This window comes from Oncorhynchus tshawytscha, linkage group LG13 (assembly GCF_018296145.1).
Source record: "Oncorhynchus tshawytscha isolate Ot180627B linkage group LG13, Otsh_v2.0, whole genome shotgun sequence".
In the NCBI taxonomy this organism is placed as follows: Eukaryota; Metazoa; Chordata; class Actinopteri; order Salmoniformes; family Salmonidae; genus Oncorhynchus; species Oncorhynchus tshawytscha.
In genome coordinates this window covers 76,665,982-76,686,540 of record NC_056441.1, presented here as the reverse complement: position 1 = coordinate 76,686,540, position 20,559 = coordinate 76,665,982, and the positions used below count along the sequence as shown (strand labels likewise).

Below are 20,559 nucleotides of genomic sequence, written 5' to 3'. Positions count from 1 at the left end.
CATGTTTTTGTGAGACGCAGAGTAGGTGAACAGATGATCTCTGCATGTGTGGTTCCCACCGTGAATCATGGAGGAGGTGTGATGGTGTGGGGGTGCTTTGCTGGTGACACTGTCTGTGATTCATTTAGAGTTCAAGGCGCACTTAACCAGCATGGCTACCACAGCATTCTGCAGTGATATGCCATCCCATCTGGTTTGCACTTAGTGGGAGTATAATTTTGTTTTTCAACAGGACATTGACCAAACACACCTCCAGGCTGTGTAAGGGCTATTTGATCAAGAAGGAGAGTGATGAAGTGCTGCATCAGATGACCTGGCCTCCTCAATCACCTGACCTCAACCCAATTGAGATGGTTTCGCATGAGTTGGACCGCAGAGTGAAGGAAAAGCAGCCAACAAGTGCTCAGTATATGTGGGAACTCCTTAAAGACTGTTAAAAAGCATTCCAGGTGAAGCTGAGTTGAGGGAATGTCAAGAGTGTGGAAAGCTGTCATCAAGTCAACGGGTGGCTACTTTAACTTTCTCAAATATAAAATGTATTTTAATTTGTTGAACACTTTTTTTGTTACATGATTTCATGTGCTATTTCATAGTTTTGATGTCTTCACTATTATTCTACAATGTAGAACATAGTAAAATTAAAGGAAAACCCTTGAATGAGTAGGTGTGTCCAAACTTTTCACTGGTACTGTATATCATCCCATGTATAGAACCACAAGATTGAACTTCACTCAACTTTCTAGAGTTTTCCCTGTTGGTCCTTTTGTGACTAGGGGCCAGTATTTTAATTTTTGGAAAAATAACGTTCCCGTAGTAATACGGGATATTTTGTCAGGACAAGATGCTAGCATATGCATATAATTGACAGCTTAGGATAGAAAACACTCAAGTTTCCAAAACTGTAAAATATTGTCTGTGAGTATAACAGAACTGATGTTGCAGGCGAAAGCCTGAGAAAAATCCAATCCGGAAGTGCCTCATGTTTTGAAAGCGCTGCGTTCCAATGAGTCCCTATTGAGCAGTGAATGGGCTATCAACCAGATTACTTTTTCTCTGTATTCCCCAAGGTGTCTACAGCATTGTGACGTAGTTTTACGCATTTATGTTGAAGAATACCTGTAAGCGGCTACATTGCGCAAGTGGTTACCTGATGCTCCCAGAGTGATTCTCGCGTAAAATACAGAGGTAGCCATTATTCCAATCGGTCCTACTAAAAAAACAATTGTCCCGGTGGATATATTATCGAATAGATATTTGAAAAACACCTTGAGGGTTGATTATAAACCATGTTTCCCTTGTTTCTGTCGCTATTATGGAGCTAATTTGGAATATTTTTCGGCGTTTTCGTGATTGCAATTTCCGTGACCAAGTTACCTGCTGCTAGCTGGACAAAATGCTATGCTAGGCTATACTTACACAAATGCTTGTCTAGCTTTGGCTGTAAAAGCATATTTTGAACATCTGAGATGACAGGGTGATTAACAAAAGGCTAAGCTGTGTCTCAATATATTTCACTTGTGATTTTCATGAATAGGAATATTTTCTAGGAATATTTATGTCCGTTGCGTTATGCTAATTGGTGTCAGTCGATGATTACGCTCCCTCATGCGGGATGGGGAGTCACTTTTAACACTGTCAACGTTTCCCTTTACTGTGTCAATTGTGATTGAATCAACACAATATTACCCACTATCAATTCAACATAACGAAACAAAACGAACTACGCAAGAGATTGTCATATGAAGAATTCATTAGAGTAGGATTCTATTGCGCACAACTGAGCCCATACTTTACACCGACCGGTGCGGCATAACTAATCAGAGCTGCAGTAAGCCTATATGCAAATAGACCATTGCCGTATTTGGATCTGTGCCATTTACTTTGAACTGGACTGTGTTTACAGCTGTGGTCTTGAGTAGATGCGCTTGTTTGGAGATCAAAGCGAGAGCAGCATGTAGCCACGTGTGCACATTTAGTTCATGTCCTTTTCTAGTTAGTGAGTTATTAGCCCAGGTATAGATCATTTTTAGTCAGCAATAGGGAGTGATTGCTTCCTGCAAGAGCACAAACCATGTACATGGTGTTGTACTTTGAGACAGGCTTGAATATGCTAAGTAGCCAATAGGCACAGGTTAGCAGAATTTGTCTGATTCTCTGTAATAATGGTTTGGGAATAATAATGCATTATATTTTGAAAAGTGGTTTCTTGCATCGAAATAACACAACATATTTTGTCACCTCCTTGTCTGAAGGACAAGTGGATAAACGGGTTAATGTCAAGCTCTGCATGTTTTAGGTCTCATGGAATGAAGCCTACATTGAACACCACTCATTGGCTGCTACTGTAGGCCGAATGATAAAACAGCTATGTCCATGTTAAAATGTTATGAGATACATTTTTGCATTGTTTTTGATGGTCGGCCACTCTGGTATACCTACATAATGATCAAATAGCCACAGTAGCCTACTTGGCCACACATGGCAATTAACTTCATTAAAGTAACAGGCCGGTAAAAGGACAATGATATGACACCTGAATTCTCCATACAGGAGCCAAAATGGTGAACTGCTGTGGATTGGTAACTGTCAAGAATGAACCAGGTACGGTTTGAAAGCAGACATGATTGTTTACTTCCAGTGTCTGTTTCTCTTCCTTTTTTATGAAATAAATACTTCAGAACATTTTCACCACATTTACAGTTGAAGTCGGAAGTTTACATACACTTAGTTTGGAGTTATTAAAACTTGTTTTTCAACCACGCCACAAATTTCTTGTTTACAAACTATAGTTTTGGAAAGTCAGTTAGGACTTCTACTTTGTGCATGACACAAGTCATTTTTCCAACAATTGTTTACAGACAGATTATTTCACTTGTAATTCACTGTATTGCAATTCCAGTGAGTCAGAAGTTTACATACACTAAGCTGACTGTGCCTTTAAACAGCTGGGAAAATTCCAGAATATGATGTCATGGCTTTAGAACCTTCTGATAGGCGAATTGACATCATTTCAGTCAATTGGAGGTGTACCTGTGGATGTATTTCAAGGCCTACCTTCAAACTCAGTGCCTCTTTGCTTGACATCATGGGAAAATCAAAAGAAATCAGCCAAGACCTCAGAAATAAAATTGTTGACCTCCAGAAGTCTGGTTCATCCTTGGAATAAATTTCCAAATTCCTGAAGGTACCACGTTCATCCGTACAAACAATAGTACGCAAGTATGAACACCATGGGACAACACAGCCATCATACCACTCAGGAAGGAGACGCATTCTGTCTCCTAGAGATGAATGTACTTTGGTGTCAATGTGCAAATCAATCCCAGAACAACAGAAAAGGACCTTGTGAAGATGCTGGAGGAAACGGGTATCTATCTATATCCACAGTAAAATGAGTCCTATATCGACATAACCTGAAAGGCAGCTTAGCAAGGAAGAAGCCACTGCTCCAAAACCACCATTAAAAAAAGCCAGAATATGGTTTGCAACTGCACATGGGGACAAAGATCGTACTTTGTGTAGAAATGTCCTCTGGTCTGATGAAACAAAAATATAACTGCTTGGCCATAATGACCATCGTTATGTTTGGAGGAAAAAGGGGGAGGCTTGTGTCGTGTCTTTGGCATCATTAAACTTAAGACTTATCAAATAACTCTCAGTAATTATTATTACGATTAAACTGATTAACCATGTAACTGTAATTAACTAGGAAGTCGGGGGCCGAGGAAAAATATTCAGATTACAAAGTTATCATTTCCTAAAATAACTTTTCAGGTATTTTATCTGATCAATTAGTCTTCGAATGAATGAATTATTTATTTTACCTCACGTTAGTCTCATTCCAAACGTCGTAAATTGATGTATGTTTCATCCATACATCAATTGTCTTAAATGATGTATTTATTAAATAACTAAACAATCACAGAAGTGCACACACAAACAAACAAACAAACAAACAAAGTAAATATGGTTACAAGAAATGATAGGGGAATGTGCCCTAGTGGGCTAAACCGGCATCGTGGCTTGTTAGACAAAAGGGGAGTGGGGGTCAGATGAGAAGTCACGACAGAGTTGATAATTATAACAATTGAAATGCGAATCCTTTGCACATGAACTCTCACTCATTCGGGAACAATTGCAATCAATATATATATTTACGCTCAGTGTGTTGTCTTGATCGCTGTTGAAAAGTTTGATTATTTTGTAGAATTGTCCGTCTCTCTCACTCTGACATGGTTAGAATGGATAGTTCAGTGACATTCATTCATGTCGTTATGGATAGATGTTTCAGCGGATGTCGTTCTTCGCATTCAATGATACCGAATTCCTAGCTGCAGACTAGTAATTCATATCAATATTTGTTCTTATTCTGTCGGTATCGATAGTCAAAGAGTTTAACCACGTGGTATGGTTAAAAGATAAAGCCATCTACTCAAACCTTGGCCCTCTCGTTATCGAAGGTAAGCTGGTCTGCAACCTTTGTCCTCTCGTGATTGAGAGAAACATGGTCTGTTGAGAAATTCTCACGGTGAGGTTTTATTCAGAATTATTCAGAAAAGGGCCTGTCCAAGGATGCCTTACCTTAACTGGGCTCATGGGCGGTCCTCTGATTTAGTTCAACTCAAAGGGGAATTGGAGTTTCCTTCATTAAAAAGTCCTAAATCACATTACACAATTTTACAAACAGTATCATCCTCACTCATTCATCTTATACAACAATTAGATGTAAACCTCATATCTGAGGTTATTATATAAACAGTGTTATGGTAATGTGGCCGCACCGTCTACCATGAGCTTCACCAAATTGTACCAACCGGACCAGTTCGTAGCTGGATTCTTCACCGATCTTTTATACCTTCTCCGGAACATAAATGTTGTTCGGACCTCAAGTTCTGTGAGGTGGAAGAAATTCCTTTGTTCTCTATGAAAATTCACTCTGTCTCCTCATGGCCACAGTATAGAGACAATCTCCTCCAGGAATTTACGACCTCTCTGACCACAGCAGCCTAGTTGTAGGAGACAGAGAGATTGGGATGGTGCTCGCTGTACCCACAGAGGGCAACGTCATGACACTTGCAAGCCGAAGAACACCATCCCAACCGTGAAGCACGGGGGTGGCAGCATCATGTTGTCGGGATGCTTTGCTGCAGGAGGGACTGGTGCACTTCACAAAATAGATGGCGTCATGAGGAAGGAAATTTATGTGGATATATTGAAGCAACATCTCAAGACATCAGTCAAGTCAGGAAGTTAAAGCTTGGTCGCAAATGGGTCTTCCAAATGGACAATGACCACAAGCATACTTCCAAAGTTGTGGCAAAATGGCTTAAGGACAACACAGGCAAGGTATTGGAGTGGCCATCACAAAACCCTGACCTCAATCCTATAGAAAATTTGTTGGCAGAACTGAAAAAGCGTGTGCGAGCAAGGAGGCCTACAAACCTGACTCCGTTACACCAGCTCTGTCAGGAGGAATGAGACACAATTCACCCAACTTATTGTGGGAAGCTTGTGGAAGGCTACCCAAAACGTTTCACCCAAGTTAAACAATTTAAAGGCAATGCTACAAGTACTAATTGAGTGTATGTAAACTTCTGACCCACTGGGAATGTGATGAAAGAAATTACAGCTGAAATAAATAATTCTCTCTATTATTATTCTGACATTTCATAATCTTAAAATGAAGTGCTGATCCTAACTGACCTAAGACAGTGAATTTTTACTAGGTTTAAATGTCAGGAATTTTGAAACTGAGTTTAAATGTATTTGGCTAAGGTGTATGTAAACTTCTGACTTCAACTGCATATTATTTTTCACGAAATTAAAAATCTGTTGCTCCATCCATCCCTACCTCTCTCAGTGCCTCTGAAGAGTATTGCTGTGGAAGTGAGTGTGCAGGGGCATGTGGCCACTGTGAGCTCCACTCTGCAGTATGAGAACCAGGAGCAGAGCCCTCTGGAGGCCATCTTTGTTTTCCCTCTGCCGGGAGAGGCTGCTGTCTGCAGGTTCAGCGCAAAGATAGGACAGACTGAGGTGGTGGCTGAGGTTCAGGAGAAACAGAAGGTGAGGAGAGATGACAAGTCAATAATGAGACAAATGCAACTCTAGACATTTTTATGACATTTTCTGAGATCTACAAAAGTATAATTTATTGCAGGATTTGGGTTAATTTCACATTTAATACCAATCAATAACATGTTAGTACAAGTGTTGTTACTAGTGTAATTAGAGCGTTACTACACAGTTTTAAGAGAAACTTGGTATAAAATGTTACCGGCCAGCTAACCTGGCCCCATTTCCATCATGGCAACCTAATAATCCCTTCATTCTTAATTGGTAAATATCACTCCTCGCCTCTCCACCATGTTATCTGGTGTGTGGTGAGCATTCTGGTACAAAATGGTTGCTGTGTATCACCTAGGTGGGTACCACACATTGATGGTGGATGAGTTGAGTTTCCCCGTTACTATGTAAAGTGTTTGGTACCTCAGTTGGTAGAAAGGCTCTATATAAATCCAATCCATTACTTATAATTATCACTTTATGGTTAACCAGCAGTCTATGACCTAGGGGCCTTAAAAAGTTATTCAGATGTTTGTTGACAGCTCTCTGCTCTCAGTATTAGACTTTGACCCTGTAAAACTGGTTCCCAACCTACTGCTTTGTCAAAGCGACTCTCTGTCAAACCCCATTGACCTGACTAGTGTCAGTCGGACGGCACCCTCCCCTGGATGTATGCTACTGTTACTATACTGTGTCAGGTTGATGATGCGTCCTTGTGTTCCTCTGTCCCTCCTCAGGCACAGGAGCAGTATGATGATGCATTGAGTTCAGGCCAGCAGGCCTTCCTATTGGAGGAGAGTGATGAGAGCCCGGACGTGTTCAAGCTGAGTGTGGGCAGTCTGCCTCCAGGGGAGAAGGCCTCTGTCAGCCTGGACTATGTGACAGAGCTGGCTGTACAGGCTGACGACGGCCTGAGGCTCTGCCTGCCCGCCGTGCTCAACCCCCGTTACCAACCCCAGGGTAAGAACATGGGCCCCTGTATAGAGACACAAACCACTAATACATCATAGGGCAGTGTAAAACAAAGTAAAAACCTTGTGGGCAGCAGTGTGACTAGGAACCAGTACCTGGTCCCATAGGGCAGTGGTCCTCACTCCTGCTATTGGAGACCCACAGGGGATGGTGAAGGCTTTAGTTACAATCCCGTTTTAATGAATGAATCATTATTGAATTAATCAAGGTCTTGGTGAGTTGTTGATGAGATGAAAGGAGTGTTAGTGTTGGGCCGGAACAAAAACATTCTAATCTGTGGGTCTCTCTCCCCTCTCTCTTCCTCTGTCCCTCACCCATCTCTCTCTAAGGGTCAGACAGTGGTAGTGGTGGCAGTGCCCAGGTGTCCTCGGTGCCCGCTGGTTCTGTCCCCTACAGTCTGTCCCTCAGTGCCCATGTGTCGTCCCCTCATCCCATCTCTAGAGTAGAGTCCAACTGTCCCCTGGACCCACTCAACTACCTCAACACAGAGAAAACCCAAGCCACGGTACTCTGTGTGTGTGTTCATATGCATGTGTAAGTGTGTTGCTTTACGTACGTACGTATGAATGTGTACACTGTGTATATGTCTGTGTGCTTGCACTCTCACTAGCACCATAAACCATCAGAATCCTTCATAGTTGTTCAATTCCCTCTCTGACTGCTCTGCCTTCATGTGAATGTTGTTCTAACTGCAGGTCAGTCTGGCTGCAGGTCATCAGTTTGACCGGGATGTTGAGCTGTTGTTGTATTACCAAGACACCCATCAGCCTACTGCTATAGTAGAGGCAGCACAGGCTTCGGCCAAGCCAGGTGAGGGGGGTGTACTCTGTTGTAGATTGGTGTATATGGTGTACATAGTCTATCGGTAAATAGCCCACCCATTTTTACCTACCTCATCCCCATACTGTTTATATTTATTTACTTTTCTGCTCTTTTGCACACCAGTATCTCTACCTGTACATGACCATCTGATCATTTATCACTCCAGTGTTAATCTGCAAAATTGTAATTATTCGCCTACCTCCTCATGCATTTTGCACACAATGTACATAGACTCCCCTTTTTTTTCTACTGTGTTTTTGACTTGTTAATTGTTTACTCCATGTGTAACTCTGTGTTGTCTGGTCACACTGCTATGCTTTATCTTGGCCAGGTCGCAGTTGCAAATGAGAACTTGTTCTCAACTAGCCTACCTGGTTAAATAAAGGTGAAATAAAAAAATAAATAAAAACATGAGATCAATGAGTAGTCTAGTCTACTACCATCATCCATGTTTATAGAGAGGGACATGGTGAGACTGAAGGAGAGGCATCTTATAGAAATGGAGAAAAACTGTTGGACACATGTCTTTCTCTCGTTCTCTTTCTCTCTCCGTCACGCTTTCTCCCCCCCCAGGCTCTCTGATGGGTGACCCAGTGGTCATGCTGAGCTTGTACCCAGAGTTCCCCAAGGATGTGATGTCATCTATGACCTCACACGGGGAGTTCCTGTTCGTAGTGGATCGCTCTGGCAGCATGGAATGCCCCATGCACCTTGGGTCTGGGTCACTGGACCGTATTAGCAGTGCCAGGGTATATACACACCACACACACACACACACACACACACAACCCTATTCTAGTGAATGAACAGCTCAATCTGCACAGGATTCACCACATGGTAGTTTGTCGTTAAATCCAGTACACAGTGGTTACTCTGTACTAGTTCTTTAAGACTGTCCTATAAAGTTTGAAGAGTAAAGACACTTGTTGGACTTCTCTCTTGCAGGAAACTCTGCTGCTCTTGCTGAAAAGCCTGCCCATGGGCTGCTACTTCAACATCATCGGCTTTGGGTCCAGTTATGAGTCCTTCTTTCCGTGAGTGTTTTCTCCTTCCAACCCCTTTTTCAATCTTGTTTACATCTAATAATTTGCAGCAGGTAGGGGAAGGATTCAAATGTCCATGGCTTGGGTCTGTAATATGTTGTGGTGATGACCCTTTGACCTTGTGTGTGTATATCTATCTGGACGTCAGTAAGAGTGTGGAGTACAGCCAGAAGACTATGGATGAGGCTCTGCAGATGGTGAAAGAAATGAGGGCTGACCTGGGAGGTACAGAGATCCTCCAGCCTTTAAAACATATCTACAGCCAGCCCTGCCTCCCCGACCAGCCCAGACAGGTATCTAACACACCTTACATTCCTTACAGTGCCTTAGACCGAGTGGCGCAGCAGTCTAAGGCACTGCATTTCAGTGCTAGAGGCGGCACTACAGACCCTGGTTCGATTCCAGGCTGTATCACAACCGGACGTGATTGGGAGTCCCATAAGGCAGTGCACAATTGGCCCAGCTTTGTCCGGATTAGCGTTTGGCCGGGGTAGGCCGTCATTGTAAATAAGAATGTGTTCTTATCTGACTTGCCTAGTTAAATAACAATAATAATATACACAAACACTCCCACAGAGAAATGTCTGTACTTTCTGTAACAATCCTTCCATTGTAACAAAACCTCATGCGTTGCTTTACTGTGGGTTATACAATGACAGTAGGGATGATGTTTTTCGTCAGCTGTCCAGCCAAAATGATAGTTAAAATGATCTAGATGAAAATAATAAATTGTGTGCAACGTTATCAGGTAACAATAATGTAAATGCCTTTGCTAAAGCCCGCCACCGTATCCTCCAACAGACATTTCTTTGGAAGTTTCTGAATGTCCTTTTATCTAATTTAGTTTATGCATACGTGTATAGATGACGCAATGTATAACGACTGTTACCCAAAATATAGATTATGTATTTTTGATGATGCCAAAGGAACCACTACCATGTTTGACTAGGTTTGTTTTTTAGTGTCTCAACTATCTGAGTGGTCAACAAAAATCTGTCAGTTATTGTATCATTGTGGAGTGGCATTTGAATATTTTTTTCTAATCATCTCACTCATTGGCCTTCTCTATACCTTACACACACACACACACACACACACACACACACACACACACACACACACACACACACACACACACACACAGTGATTCATACAGGTTCCTCTTGAAACACCTGAAACTCCTCCCACCTTTCCATGTGTAACACGCAGGATATGAACCCTGGTCTCCAACGGGAGCAACCAATGTCTTAGACCATGAGGGAATTCCCTTTTAGGTTTTGGGCAGGTTTAGTTAGAGTAACACCCTAGCAAACAGTGTATTTTGAGTGTGGTATTTACAGTAACACGCCTGGCTTACTGGGAAACCAAATAGACCTGTGTTTCTGGTTACTAAGGAAACATTCTCGGTATCAGTGCTGCACGTACATTATTTAACGTTGACACATCAACATACCCGCTGTTACAAATCCCTTTGGCTCTAGTCTAGGGGGGATGGCAACGAGACCCGTAACATAACTCATGCAAATTATAACAGTGAAAAAGTAGCAGAAAAAGGGACTGAGCTGGACCCAAGGAAAGAAACAAATTTCCAAAAACACCCCTAAGCTAGACTAGCCTACTTCAATACAGCTAACTAACCAAAAATACAGTGGGTGGTCTACCCAGTTCTAACTAGTGTTCTTAGACAAAGTATTCCTTCGGGTAGTGTATGCCCATGGGCGACTTGTCTATGTACCCCCTTTTCCCACCAGCAAACAAACAGTCAAACACCATAACAAAAACAATAACTAATCCTCACAGGGTAATGGACAAAGTGACACGGAGTTGCTAAACCAAACAAGAGATCTACAGAGAGATTGAGCTCTAGAGTAAATAACTGATGGGGTTTTTAAACCAAGGGAATGTGATAGGGTAAGGGAAAAGGAGCAGGTGTCTTCTGATTGGAGAATGATGATTGTCATCTGTGAGGGGAGAAGGAGAGACAAGAAATACACACAGGATACACACAGGATACCTGTATCCGTAACACTCCCACCCTTAAAAGAGCAACCCCGGGGATTGCGACCACAGTATTTACAAAACATTCAATAATCATAATTTTTAAACACGAGACAAAGCATCTGCCAACACTTTTTCAGAACCTTTTTTGTGGCGGATCTCCAAATGATAATTTGCACAATAAGCGCCCAACGCATAAGGCGCTGGTTCTGGTTGTACATCCGGTGGAGAAACACTAAGGGGTTATGGTCAGTATATATGGCCACTGGTAGGGCACTGGAACCAATATATACTTTAAAGTATTGCAGAGCTAACAACAAAGCTAAAGCTTCTTGTTCGATGGTTGCATAGTTTGTCTGACATTTGTTAAATTTACAAGAAAAATAACAAACATGATGATCCACTCCACTTGTCCTGCTGCAGTAGAACAGCACCAGCACCTCTGGCACTAGCATCTACCTCAAGTTTAAACGGTTGTTCAAAATCCGGAGCAGCAAGTACAGGGGTACTACATAAGAGTGCTTTCGCAGTATCAAAAGCTACCTTAAAATCAGGGGACCACTCAAATGATCTAGCTGGACTGAGCAAATCGGTCAATAGAGCAACTACAGCAGAGACATTTTTACAGAAACTACGGTAGTAGCCAACCATCCCTAAAAAGCGGCGTAGCTCTCGTCTGGTGGTAGGTGTGGGAAATGCAGTTATAGCCAAGACTTTGGCATCAACAGGGGCGCACCTGTCCATGGCTGACCTCTTTGCCGAGATTGGGAAGGCTACTGTTACCTAACTCGCACTTTGCCAAGTTCAGGGTTAGAGAAGCAGCTGCCAAACATTCACATACTACCCTTAGAGAGTCAACATGATCTGAGGTCCAACTTAGTTACATAAGTCACAGCACCAACAGTGTCGATACAGTCGTCCAGTCTGGATAACGGGAACGAATCTGGCATTGTGACAGAATTTACCTTTCGATAATCCGTACATAATCTGGATGTACCATCAGATTTATGAACCAGAATGCAAGGAGAACTCCAAGGGCTTGAACTTGGCTTAGCCACGTCATTCTCCAACAAATATCTCACTTCATCCCGCATTATCTTCCTCTTAGAAGCATTGATACGATATGGGTGTTGCTTGATAGGGGCAGCATTTCCAACATTAATGTCATGTTCCAACACGTTGGTGCGAGTAGGAACGTCATTAAAGAGACATGGAAAACTGTGTAGTAGCCTCACAATATCGTCGGCCTGTCCGTCCGTTAAATGAACCAGACCTGACTGGAGAGACAGCAGCATTTCTGAGTTGGGCAATCAAATGCACTGCTGCTGAGTATTGCAAAACTCTAATCCATCTCCATCAACATCATTAATATGACAGCCCACTATCATAGCAGTAGAAGCAGAGGAGACAGCAGTACCTTCCGCTGTTTTTGAACTATCTACCTGGGTGATGGGTCGGGTGTGGTATGCTTTCAACATGTTAATGTGGCACACCCGATACTTGCGTTTCTATCAGGAGTTTGAAGCACATCAGTTTCACTTAATTTCTTTTCAATGAAATACGGACCAGAGAAACGAGCTGACAGTGAAGATCCTGGAACAGGCAAAAACACCAGTACTTGGTCACCTGGCTGTAGTGGACGAGAAACAGCCTGTTTATCATAATGTATTTTCATACTCTGTGAGGCAGAAAGAGAACAACGGCATTTGGAGCTCAAAATGCGCCAGATGGAACTGGAGGCAGAGACCGCGAGGCCTCCTCACCAGCTGTCTTCCAACACTTTTGATATTAGTAGGCAGATTGCCTTAGTACCTTTGTACAGAGAGTCAGAGGTTGACTCCTATTTTTGTGTTTTTGAACGTATAGCCGTAGCATTGAAATGGCCTGAAGAGGTATGGTGCCTGTTACTTCAGTGTAAATGAACTGGTAAAGCCCAAGAGGTTTTTTCAGTGCTACCTCCGTAACACCTGCTCTGTCCTCCACAGCTCTTCTTGTTCACTGACGGTGAGGTGGGGAACACCAAGGAAGTCCTGGATCTGGTGAAGACGAATGCCGGTTCTCACAGGTGGGCCCACAAGCACTGTTTCCCCTATCATTACCTAGTTGGGGCAGAGATCCCATAGCTAGGTCTGTCACCTCCCACCTGAAAGAATTTAACTAACTGGTTTTAATAGAGTTTGTTACAGAACCCACTGCGCCTGTCTGGAAAGTAAAGGTCTAACCACAGGTCTTTTTGACTCAAAAGATGAATTGTAAAACCCAATCTAAAGTAAACCTACCCAACCTGTCTGTGTTTTCAGTCACCCCACGAGGACAAGAAAATGATACAAGTGATATGGATTTTGGTGTTTGATAACAACAATAATAGTGATTCCTGGGTGTGTCCCTGTCAGGTGTTTCTCCTTTGGGATCGGGGAAGGGGCCAGCACTGCTCTCATTTCTGGGGTGGCCAAGCAGGCCAGAGGGCACGCACAGTTTATTACAGGACAGGACAGGATGCAGCCCAAAGTAAGAGAGCTTATCAGTGTGTGCATGTGTAAATTGAAGGCTGTATTGGTTATAAACATTTATCACCTTCCTTATTCTCTCTTGTTATCTCTTTCCTTTTTTAATGACATTTTTTACCACTCTCCCACCTCCTTAACACTCCTCCCTCAGGTGATGCAGTCTCTCCGGTTTGCCCTGCAGCCAGCTGTGGTGGACATCTCAGTCAAGTGGAATGTCCCAAAGGAGGTGTCTGTCACCCTTCTGTCTCCACCAATCAGAGTGATCTTCCAGGGTCAAAGGGCACTTCTGTATGCCCAGCTCACTGGGGAGGTGAGGACTCTGCCTTCTACTGTTATGAATGTTAATATTGTTTAACATGCAGTATGTCAATGTTCAAATGACACTGGTAAGGTCATAACTTATTTGCAAGACAACTATTTTTTGGGTCACGGTCCACGTGTTTCACTCAACCCTGTATTTCCTTGTTTTCTTTCTCTCGTTCTGTCTGTCTCTTTCTCTCTCTCATTCTCTCCCCTGCTCAGAGCTCGGGGGACACAGAGGGCTCGGTGACAGTGAAGTACAGCCTGGCCAAGCAGCCTGTTGAGAACCAGCTGAGCTTCAGTCTTAAGCCTGCAGAGGACACTGGGTAAAAACAACACTGCAGGCCTTGGTCAGATGCATTTTAAGGGAATGTGCCACTATTTACAGGCAACACTGCTATGATGCTCCATTAACAGAAACTGTGCCAGCACTTCTAATGCACTTCAGCTATGTAGTATGGTTTGATATATATAGTACTGTAGGTACCCCCATCTTATCATCGACCCTCCAACTCCCCCACTCCACCGTCTTAATCTCTATATCCCTCCTCTCCCCCACTCCACCCTCTTAATCTCTCTATCCCTTCTCTCCCCCACTCCACCCTCTTAATCTCTGTATCCCTCATCTCTCTCTCGCTCTTTCCTCTAATTCTTCTCTCTATCCCTCCTCTCCAGAATGACCGTCCACAGGCTGGGTGCTCGAACCCTAATCCAATCCCTGGAGGTGGAAGAGAGGGAGCAGGATGGTGAGAAGGAGGGAGCGAAAGAGAAGGTGATAGAGCTCAGCGTCCAATCAGGAGTGAGCAGTGCCTTTACTGCCTTCATCGCTGTCCACAAAGGAGATGGAGAGGCCCTGCAAGGACAGCTGCTACGCAGACATGTCCCCACACCAAGTGAGTGAGTGTTTGTGTGACGGGGAGAGGCCCTGCAAGGACAGCTGCTACACAGACATGTCCCCACACCAAGTGAGTGAGTGTTTGTGTGACGGGGAGAGGCCCTGCAAGGACAGCTGCTACGCAGACATGTCCCCACACCAAGTGAGTGAGTGTTTGTGTGACGGGGAGAGGCCCTGCAAGGACAGCTGCTACACAGACATGTCCCCACTCCAAGTGAGTGAGTGTTTGTGTGACGGGAGAGGACCTGCACTCCAGGACAGCAGCTGCTACACAGACATGTCCCCACTCCAAGTGAGTGAGTGTTTGTGTGACGGGGAGAGGCTGTGCAAGGAAATTATTTTATGCAGATATGTAAACGGCGCTAAATAAATTGTAACCGCGAGCTGAAGTGTCTCAATCTGTGCCCCCTGCACGTGTAAGACAGAATCCTCATAGTTTAGTCATTAATGAGTTTGGTGCGTGTACCTTCATGTTTGTAACCCAGTGACCTGTGTTTTTCCCTTCTTTCTCAGTGTTGTATCACAGCTCCATGCTCATGATGCAGTCGTGTGTTATGCCTCTGTGCAGCCCCACGGTGATGGCGTGTAATCTGCAGATGAGTGCCTCAGGCAAGTTAAAGTTGAGCAAAAAGAGTAAACGTAACGGTCAGCACCGAGTTTATTTGTTTAAAAAACAAGTTACATGTCTCCATTTCAATATGCTTACGTATCACTATTGAGTTAATACTAAACCCTGTTAATATGATCCCTGTCCATTTGTATTAAGATTGTGATCTGATGGGTTCATGTTTAAAGTCTGCATGTTTTAATGAAACTACATGTTTTATTCATTTCAGGGTTAATTCAAATAATTCAGTTTTACAAAATGTGTTTAGACACATTTCATAACTTTTACAGAAATGTTGGAATCAACATGGTTCATGTTGAATTATACTGAACAAAAATATAAAATGCAACATGCAACAATTTTAATAGATTTTACGGAGTTACAGTTCATATGAGGAAACCAGTCAATTTAAATGCATCCATTAGGACCTAATATATTGATTTTACATGACTGGGAATATAGATATACATCTGTTGGTCACAGATACCTTAAACGGTATCACGGTATTTTTGTGCATTCAAATTGCCATCGATAAAATGCATTTGTGTTCGTTGTCCGTAGCGTATGCATGCCCGTACCATAACCCCACCGCCACCATCTGTTCACAACGTTGACATCAGCAAATAACTCACCCACACAACACCATACACATGGTCTGCAGGTTGTGAGGCCATTTGGACGTACTGCCAAATTTTCTTAAAAGGCGTTGGAGGTGGCTTATGGTAGAGAAGTTAACATTCAATTATCTGGCAACAGCTCTGGTGGACATTCTTGCAGTCAGCATGACAATTGCATGCTCCCTCAACTTGAGACATCTGTGGTGTTGTATGAAAAAACTGCACATTTATTGTCCCCAACACAATATCATGCTGTTTAATCAGCTTCTTGATATGCCACACCTGTCAAGTGGATAGATTATCTTGGCAAAGGGGAAATGCTCACTATCAGGGATGTAAACCAAATTGTGCACAACATTTTATTTGAGTTTACCGAAAATTTCCGGCATCTTTTATTTCAGCTCATGAAACCAACACTTTACATGTTGCGTTTATATTTTTGTTCAGTGTTTTTTGGGTAGAAGTACTGTAATGTTGAATTGTGATCTTTAATAGATAGACTTTTGTTTGTGGGAATGTAAGACACAACATAAACAATTTACATTGGGTTTCAGATTTGGATGATTTAGAAGTATTCGGCTATGACTACAACTGTTCTGAAGGTAATTTTTTTAATTTTATTTTTATTTCACCTTTATTTAACCAGGTAGGCTAGTTGAGAACAAGTTCTCATTTGCAACTGTGACCTGGCCAAGATAAAGCGTAGCAATTCGACACATACAACAACACAGAGTTACACATGGAATAAACAAAACACAGTGAATAATACAGTAGAACAAAAGAAAACAAAAAGTCTATATACAGTGAGTGCAAATGAGGTAAGTTAAGGAAATAAATAGGCCATGGTGGCGAAGTAATTACAATATAGCAATTAAACACTGGAATGGTAGATCGGCAGAAGATGAATGTGCAGGTAGAGATACTGGGGTGCAAAGGAGCAAAATAAATAAATAACAGTATGTGGATGAGGTAGGTAGATAGATGGGCTGTTTACAGATGGGCTATGTACAGGTTCAGTGATCTGTAAGCTGCTCTGACAGCTGGTGCTTAAAGCTAGTGAGGGAGATGTGAGTCTCCAGCTTCAGTTATTTTTGCAATTCGTTCCAGTCATGGGCAGCAGAGAACTGGAAGGAAAGACTACCAAAGGAGGAATTGGCTTTGGGGGTGACCAGTGAGATATATCTGCTGGAGCGCGTGCTACGAGTGGGTGCTGCTATGGTGACCAGTGAGCTGAGATAAGGCGGGGCTTTACCTAGCAGAGACTTGTAGATAACCTGTAGCCAGTGGATTTGGCGACGAGTATGAAGCGAGGGCCAACCAACGAGAGCGTACAGGTCGCAATGGTGGGTAGTTTATGGGGCTTTGGTGACAAAACAAATGGCACTGTGATAGACTGCATCCAGTTTGTTGAGTAGAGTGTTGGAGGCTATTTTATAGATGACATCACCGAAGTCGAGGATCGGTAGGATGGTCAGTTTTACGAGGGTTAAGGGTTAATGTCTGTGTTAACCTAATTCCAAATACCTGTTATTCAAGGAATTGTAACACTGTTTGATGCTCCCCGGTGTTCTATTTATTGTGATTGTATTACTCAAGCACAGCACAAGGATTTTACCGCAACTGTTAGGATTCCGGTTAGGGTGACCCAGTTAGCCACTGACGCTGTAATGGAACAGTTAAGGTATTAGGTATGTAATCATTTAGATCATCTCTAACCGTTCTAACCATTATGTTGTCCAATCCCATTAGACTTTGACTCTCCAGCCCCAACCTCTAAGCCTGTGAGGGACCCTCTCCTCCAGCTGATCTCCCTTCAGAAGGCCTCTGGTTCCTGGGTCCTGGAGGCAGCATTGGCTGAGGTGCTGGTGAAGACAGAGGAGGAGGTGTCCAAGCCAAAGCCTGCACAGGTGGGTCCACAGAAATAAACTGAGATGCCAGGGTTTTTCTTTGTTTTTACTATTTTCTACATTTTAGAATAATAGACAAGACATAAACACTATGAAATAACAGATATGGAATCATGTAGTAACCATGTGTTAAACAAATCAAAATCTATTTTAAATTCTTCAAAGTAGCCACCCTTTGCCTTAATGACAGCTTTGCACACTCTTGGCATTCTCTCAACAGCTTCACCTGGAATGCTTTTCCAACAGCCTGTAAGGAGTTCCCACATATGCTGAGCACTTGTTGGCTGTTTTTCCTTCACTCTGCAGTCCAACTCATCCCAAACCATCTCAATTGGGTTGAGGTTGGGTGATTGTGAAGGCAGGTCATCTGATGCAGTACTCCATCTCTCCTCTTCTTGGTCAAATCTCCAGGCTGTGTAAGGGATGTGTCATTGTCCTGTTAAAAAAACAAATTATTCTCCCACTAAGCGCAAACCAAATGGGGTGGCATATCGCTGCAGAATGCTGTGCTAGCCATGTTGGTTAAGTGTGCCTTAAATTCTTAATAAATCACAGACAGTGTCACCAGCAAAGCACCATCACACCCCCTCCATGATTCACAGTGGGAACCACACATATGGAGATCATCCGTTCATCTACTCTGCGTATCACAAAGACACGCCGGTTGGAACCAAAAATCTCAAATTTGGATTCATCAGACCAAAAGACAGATTTCCACAGGTCTAATATCCATTGCTTGTGTTTCTTGGCCCAAGCAAGTCTCTTCTTTTTATTGCTGTCCTTCAGTAGTGGTTTCTTTGTTGCAATTCGACCATGAAGGCCTGATTCACGCAGTCTCCTCTGAACAGTTGATGTTGAGATGCGTCTGTTACTTGTACTCTGAAGCATTTATTTGGGCTGCAATTTCTGAGGCTGGTAACTCTAATGAACTTATCCTCTGCAGCATAGGTAACTCTGGGTCTTCCTTTCCTGTGGCGGCCCTCAAGAGAACCAGTTTCATCACAGCGCTTGATGGTTTTTGTAACTGCACTTGAAGAAACTTTCAAAATTCTTGAAATTTTCCAGACTGACCCTCTTTCATGGCTTAAAGTAATGACGGACCGTCGTTTCTCTTTGCTTATTTGAGCTTTTCTTGACATAATATGGACTTAGTGGTATTTTACCAAATAGGGCTGTCTTCTGTATACCACCCCTAAAATGTCACAACACAACTGATTTGGCTCAAACTCAATAAGAAGGAAAGAAAATCAACAAATTAAGAAGGCTCACCTGTTCATTGAAATGCATTCCAGGTGACAACCTCATGAAGCTGGTTGAGAGAATGCCAAGAGTGTGCAAAGCTGTCATCAAGGCAAAGGGTGGCTACTTTGAAGAATCTCAAAAACAAATCAAAATATATGTTTAACTTTAGGTTACTACATGATTCCATGTGTTATTCCATAGTTTTGATGTCTTCACTATTATTCTATTCTATGTAGAACATAGTAATGAAGAGGTGTCCAAACTTTTGACTGATACTGTGTATTATGAGCATGCTGCAAGATGATGCACTCACAGAGTATCTGCACGTGCGCTCTATAGAACGACCATCAGCTCTGGACAAGGGCTTGATGAACATTGAATTGAATGTCCCCATGATACCCATGTCTCAGTGTCCTTATTTTCTGTTTCTCTCTCAATCTGTCTCTCTCTCTCACTCTCTTCCTCACTCAGGTGGACCAGGAGGTGTGGGCCACGGTTCTAGCCCTGGTATGGCTCTATGGTTTCAAGATGGAGGCTCAGGAGGAGTGGCAGTTTCTGGCCATGAAGGCAGTATCATGGATTCAGGCTCAGAAAGGTAGCTATAGCTTACACTCATAGTCCTGGCAACTCTTGTCCTTCTGCCCTGATTGGAAAGAAAATGTTTAGGTGAAAGCAATTTCCTAGTAGGAATCTACCATACTGTATTACTTAAATGACAAATATATTTACATTTTGAGTATAATCATTCACAATACAATGTTGGTAGTATTTTGTCTTCAAACAAGTGTTGAAGATACATTTTGCCCATCCTTGCCAACATGATGACACAGTATAATGATGCCTGTCCTGGTGATGTTGTGTGTTTCAGTGGCCAGTGTGTCTGAGTGTGTCCAGGCTGGAAACACCCTTCTGGGTTGCCAAGTGCAGAAAGACACCCTGGGGCTCTGACATGTTCACCCTCCCAGTCCTCAATCTGTCCCCCATATACCTGCTACTCTACCTGGGGTGAGATTTTCACACAACCCTGCCTGCTCCTAGCCCCCTACTCCAAGCAAACTGGTGGAGCTAGCAACTGTATCCACCTAAACAAGCCTAATTATCAACCTCTTACCTATATCAGCCTATTGTCATTTACTGTTGGGACACTTATGTATCTCAATGTATTGGTTGTTATTAACATATCACCATTCATCTACGTGCTACGTATACAGCTAAACTTGTTTAGACTTTGCTTTGGTTATCAATTCCATATAGACTACTGGAAACAATGTGTATGCAGTACTTGTCATCACTAACCAAAATGCTTGGTAAAAGGCCTTATTATTGTATGTATGCATTATCCACGTATATGAGGCCAAATGCATGCAGGGAGAAGTTGTGGATAATATGAAAAGCCAGATGAGTGCCTATCTGGGTGCCTTTACTGTGTGATCATGTAACACTGTCTCTGTATTCATGTAATTCCTCATATACATTACCGTTCAAAAATTTGGGGTCACTTAAATATTTTCTTATTTTTTTCCATTTAAATAACATCAAATTGATCAGAAATACACTGGAATAACACATGGAATCATCTAGTTACC

At 42.7% G+C, this 20,559-nt stretch overlaps 1 protein-coding gene across 2 annotated transcripts in view; it reads left to right on the top strand.

Moving 5' to 3' along the window:
- The window catches only part of LOC112265709 (von Willebrand factor A domain-containing protein 5A), a 27,342-nt gene extending 6,783 nt beyond the window's left edge, over nt 1-20,559 (top strand). The window contains exons 2-19 of one of the 2 annotated variants that reach the window (XM_024443269.2): nt 2,551-2,601; nt 5,861-6,063; nt 6,801-7,023; nt 7,365-7,540; nt 7,731-7,845; nt 8,431-8,606; nt 8,803-8,891; nt 9,049-9,193; nt 12,884-12,963; nt 13,292-13,406; nt 13,557-13,715; nt 13,928-14,031; nt 14,381-14,598; nt 15,114-15,209; nt 16,379-16,426; nt 17,574-17,731; nt 19,445-19,568; nt 19,842-20,559. In XM_024443269.2, the coding sequence (XP_024299037.2) occupies nt 2,559-2,601; nt 5,861-6,063; nt 6,801-7,023; nt 7,365-7,540; nt 7,731-7,845; nt 8,431-8,606; nt 8,803-8,891; nt 9,049-9,193; nt 12,884-12,963; nt 13,292-13,406; nt 13,557-13,715; nt 13,928-14,031; nt 14,381-14,598; nt 15,114-15,209; nt 16,379-16,426; nt 17,574-17,731; nt 19,445-19,568; nt 19,842-19,921 (2,352 nt within the window). In that variant the 5' untranslated portion in view covers nt 2,551-2,558 and the 3' untranslated portion in view covers nt 19,922-20,559. The remainder of the gene's footprint in view (nt 1-2,550; nt 2,602-5,860; nt 6,064-6,800; nt 7,024-7,364; nt 7,541-7,730; nt 7,846-8,430; nt 8,607-8,802; nt 8,892-9,048; nt 9,194-12,883; nt 12,964-13,291; nt 13,407-13,556; nt 13,716-13,927; nt 14,032-14,380; nt 14,599-15,113; nt 15,210-16,378; nt 16,427-17,573; nt 17,732-19,444; nt 19,569-19,841) is intronic. The other variant, XM_042296374.1, reaches the window with a different exon arrangement.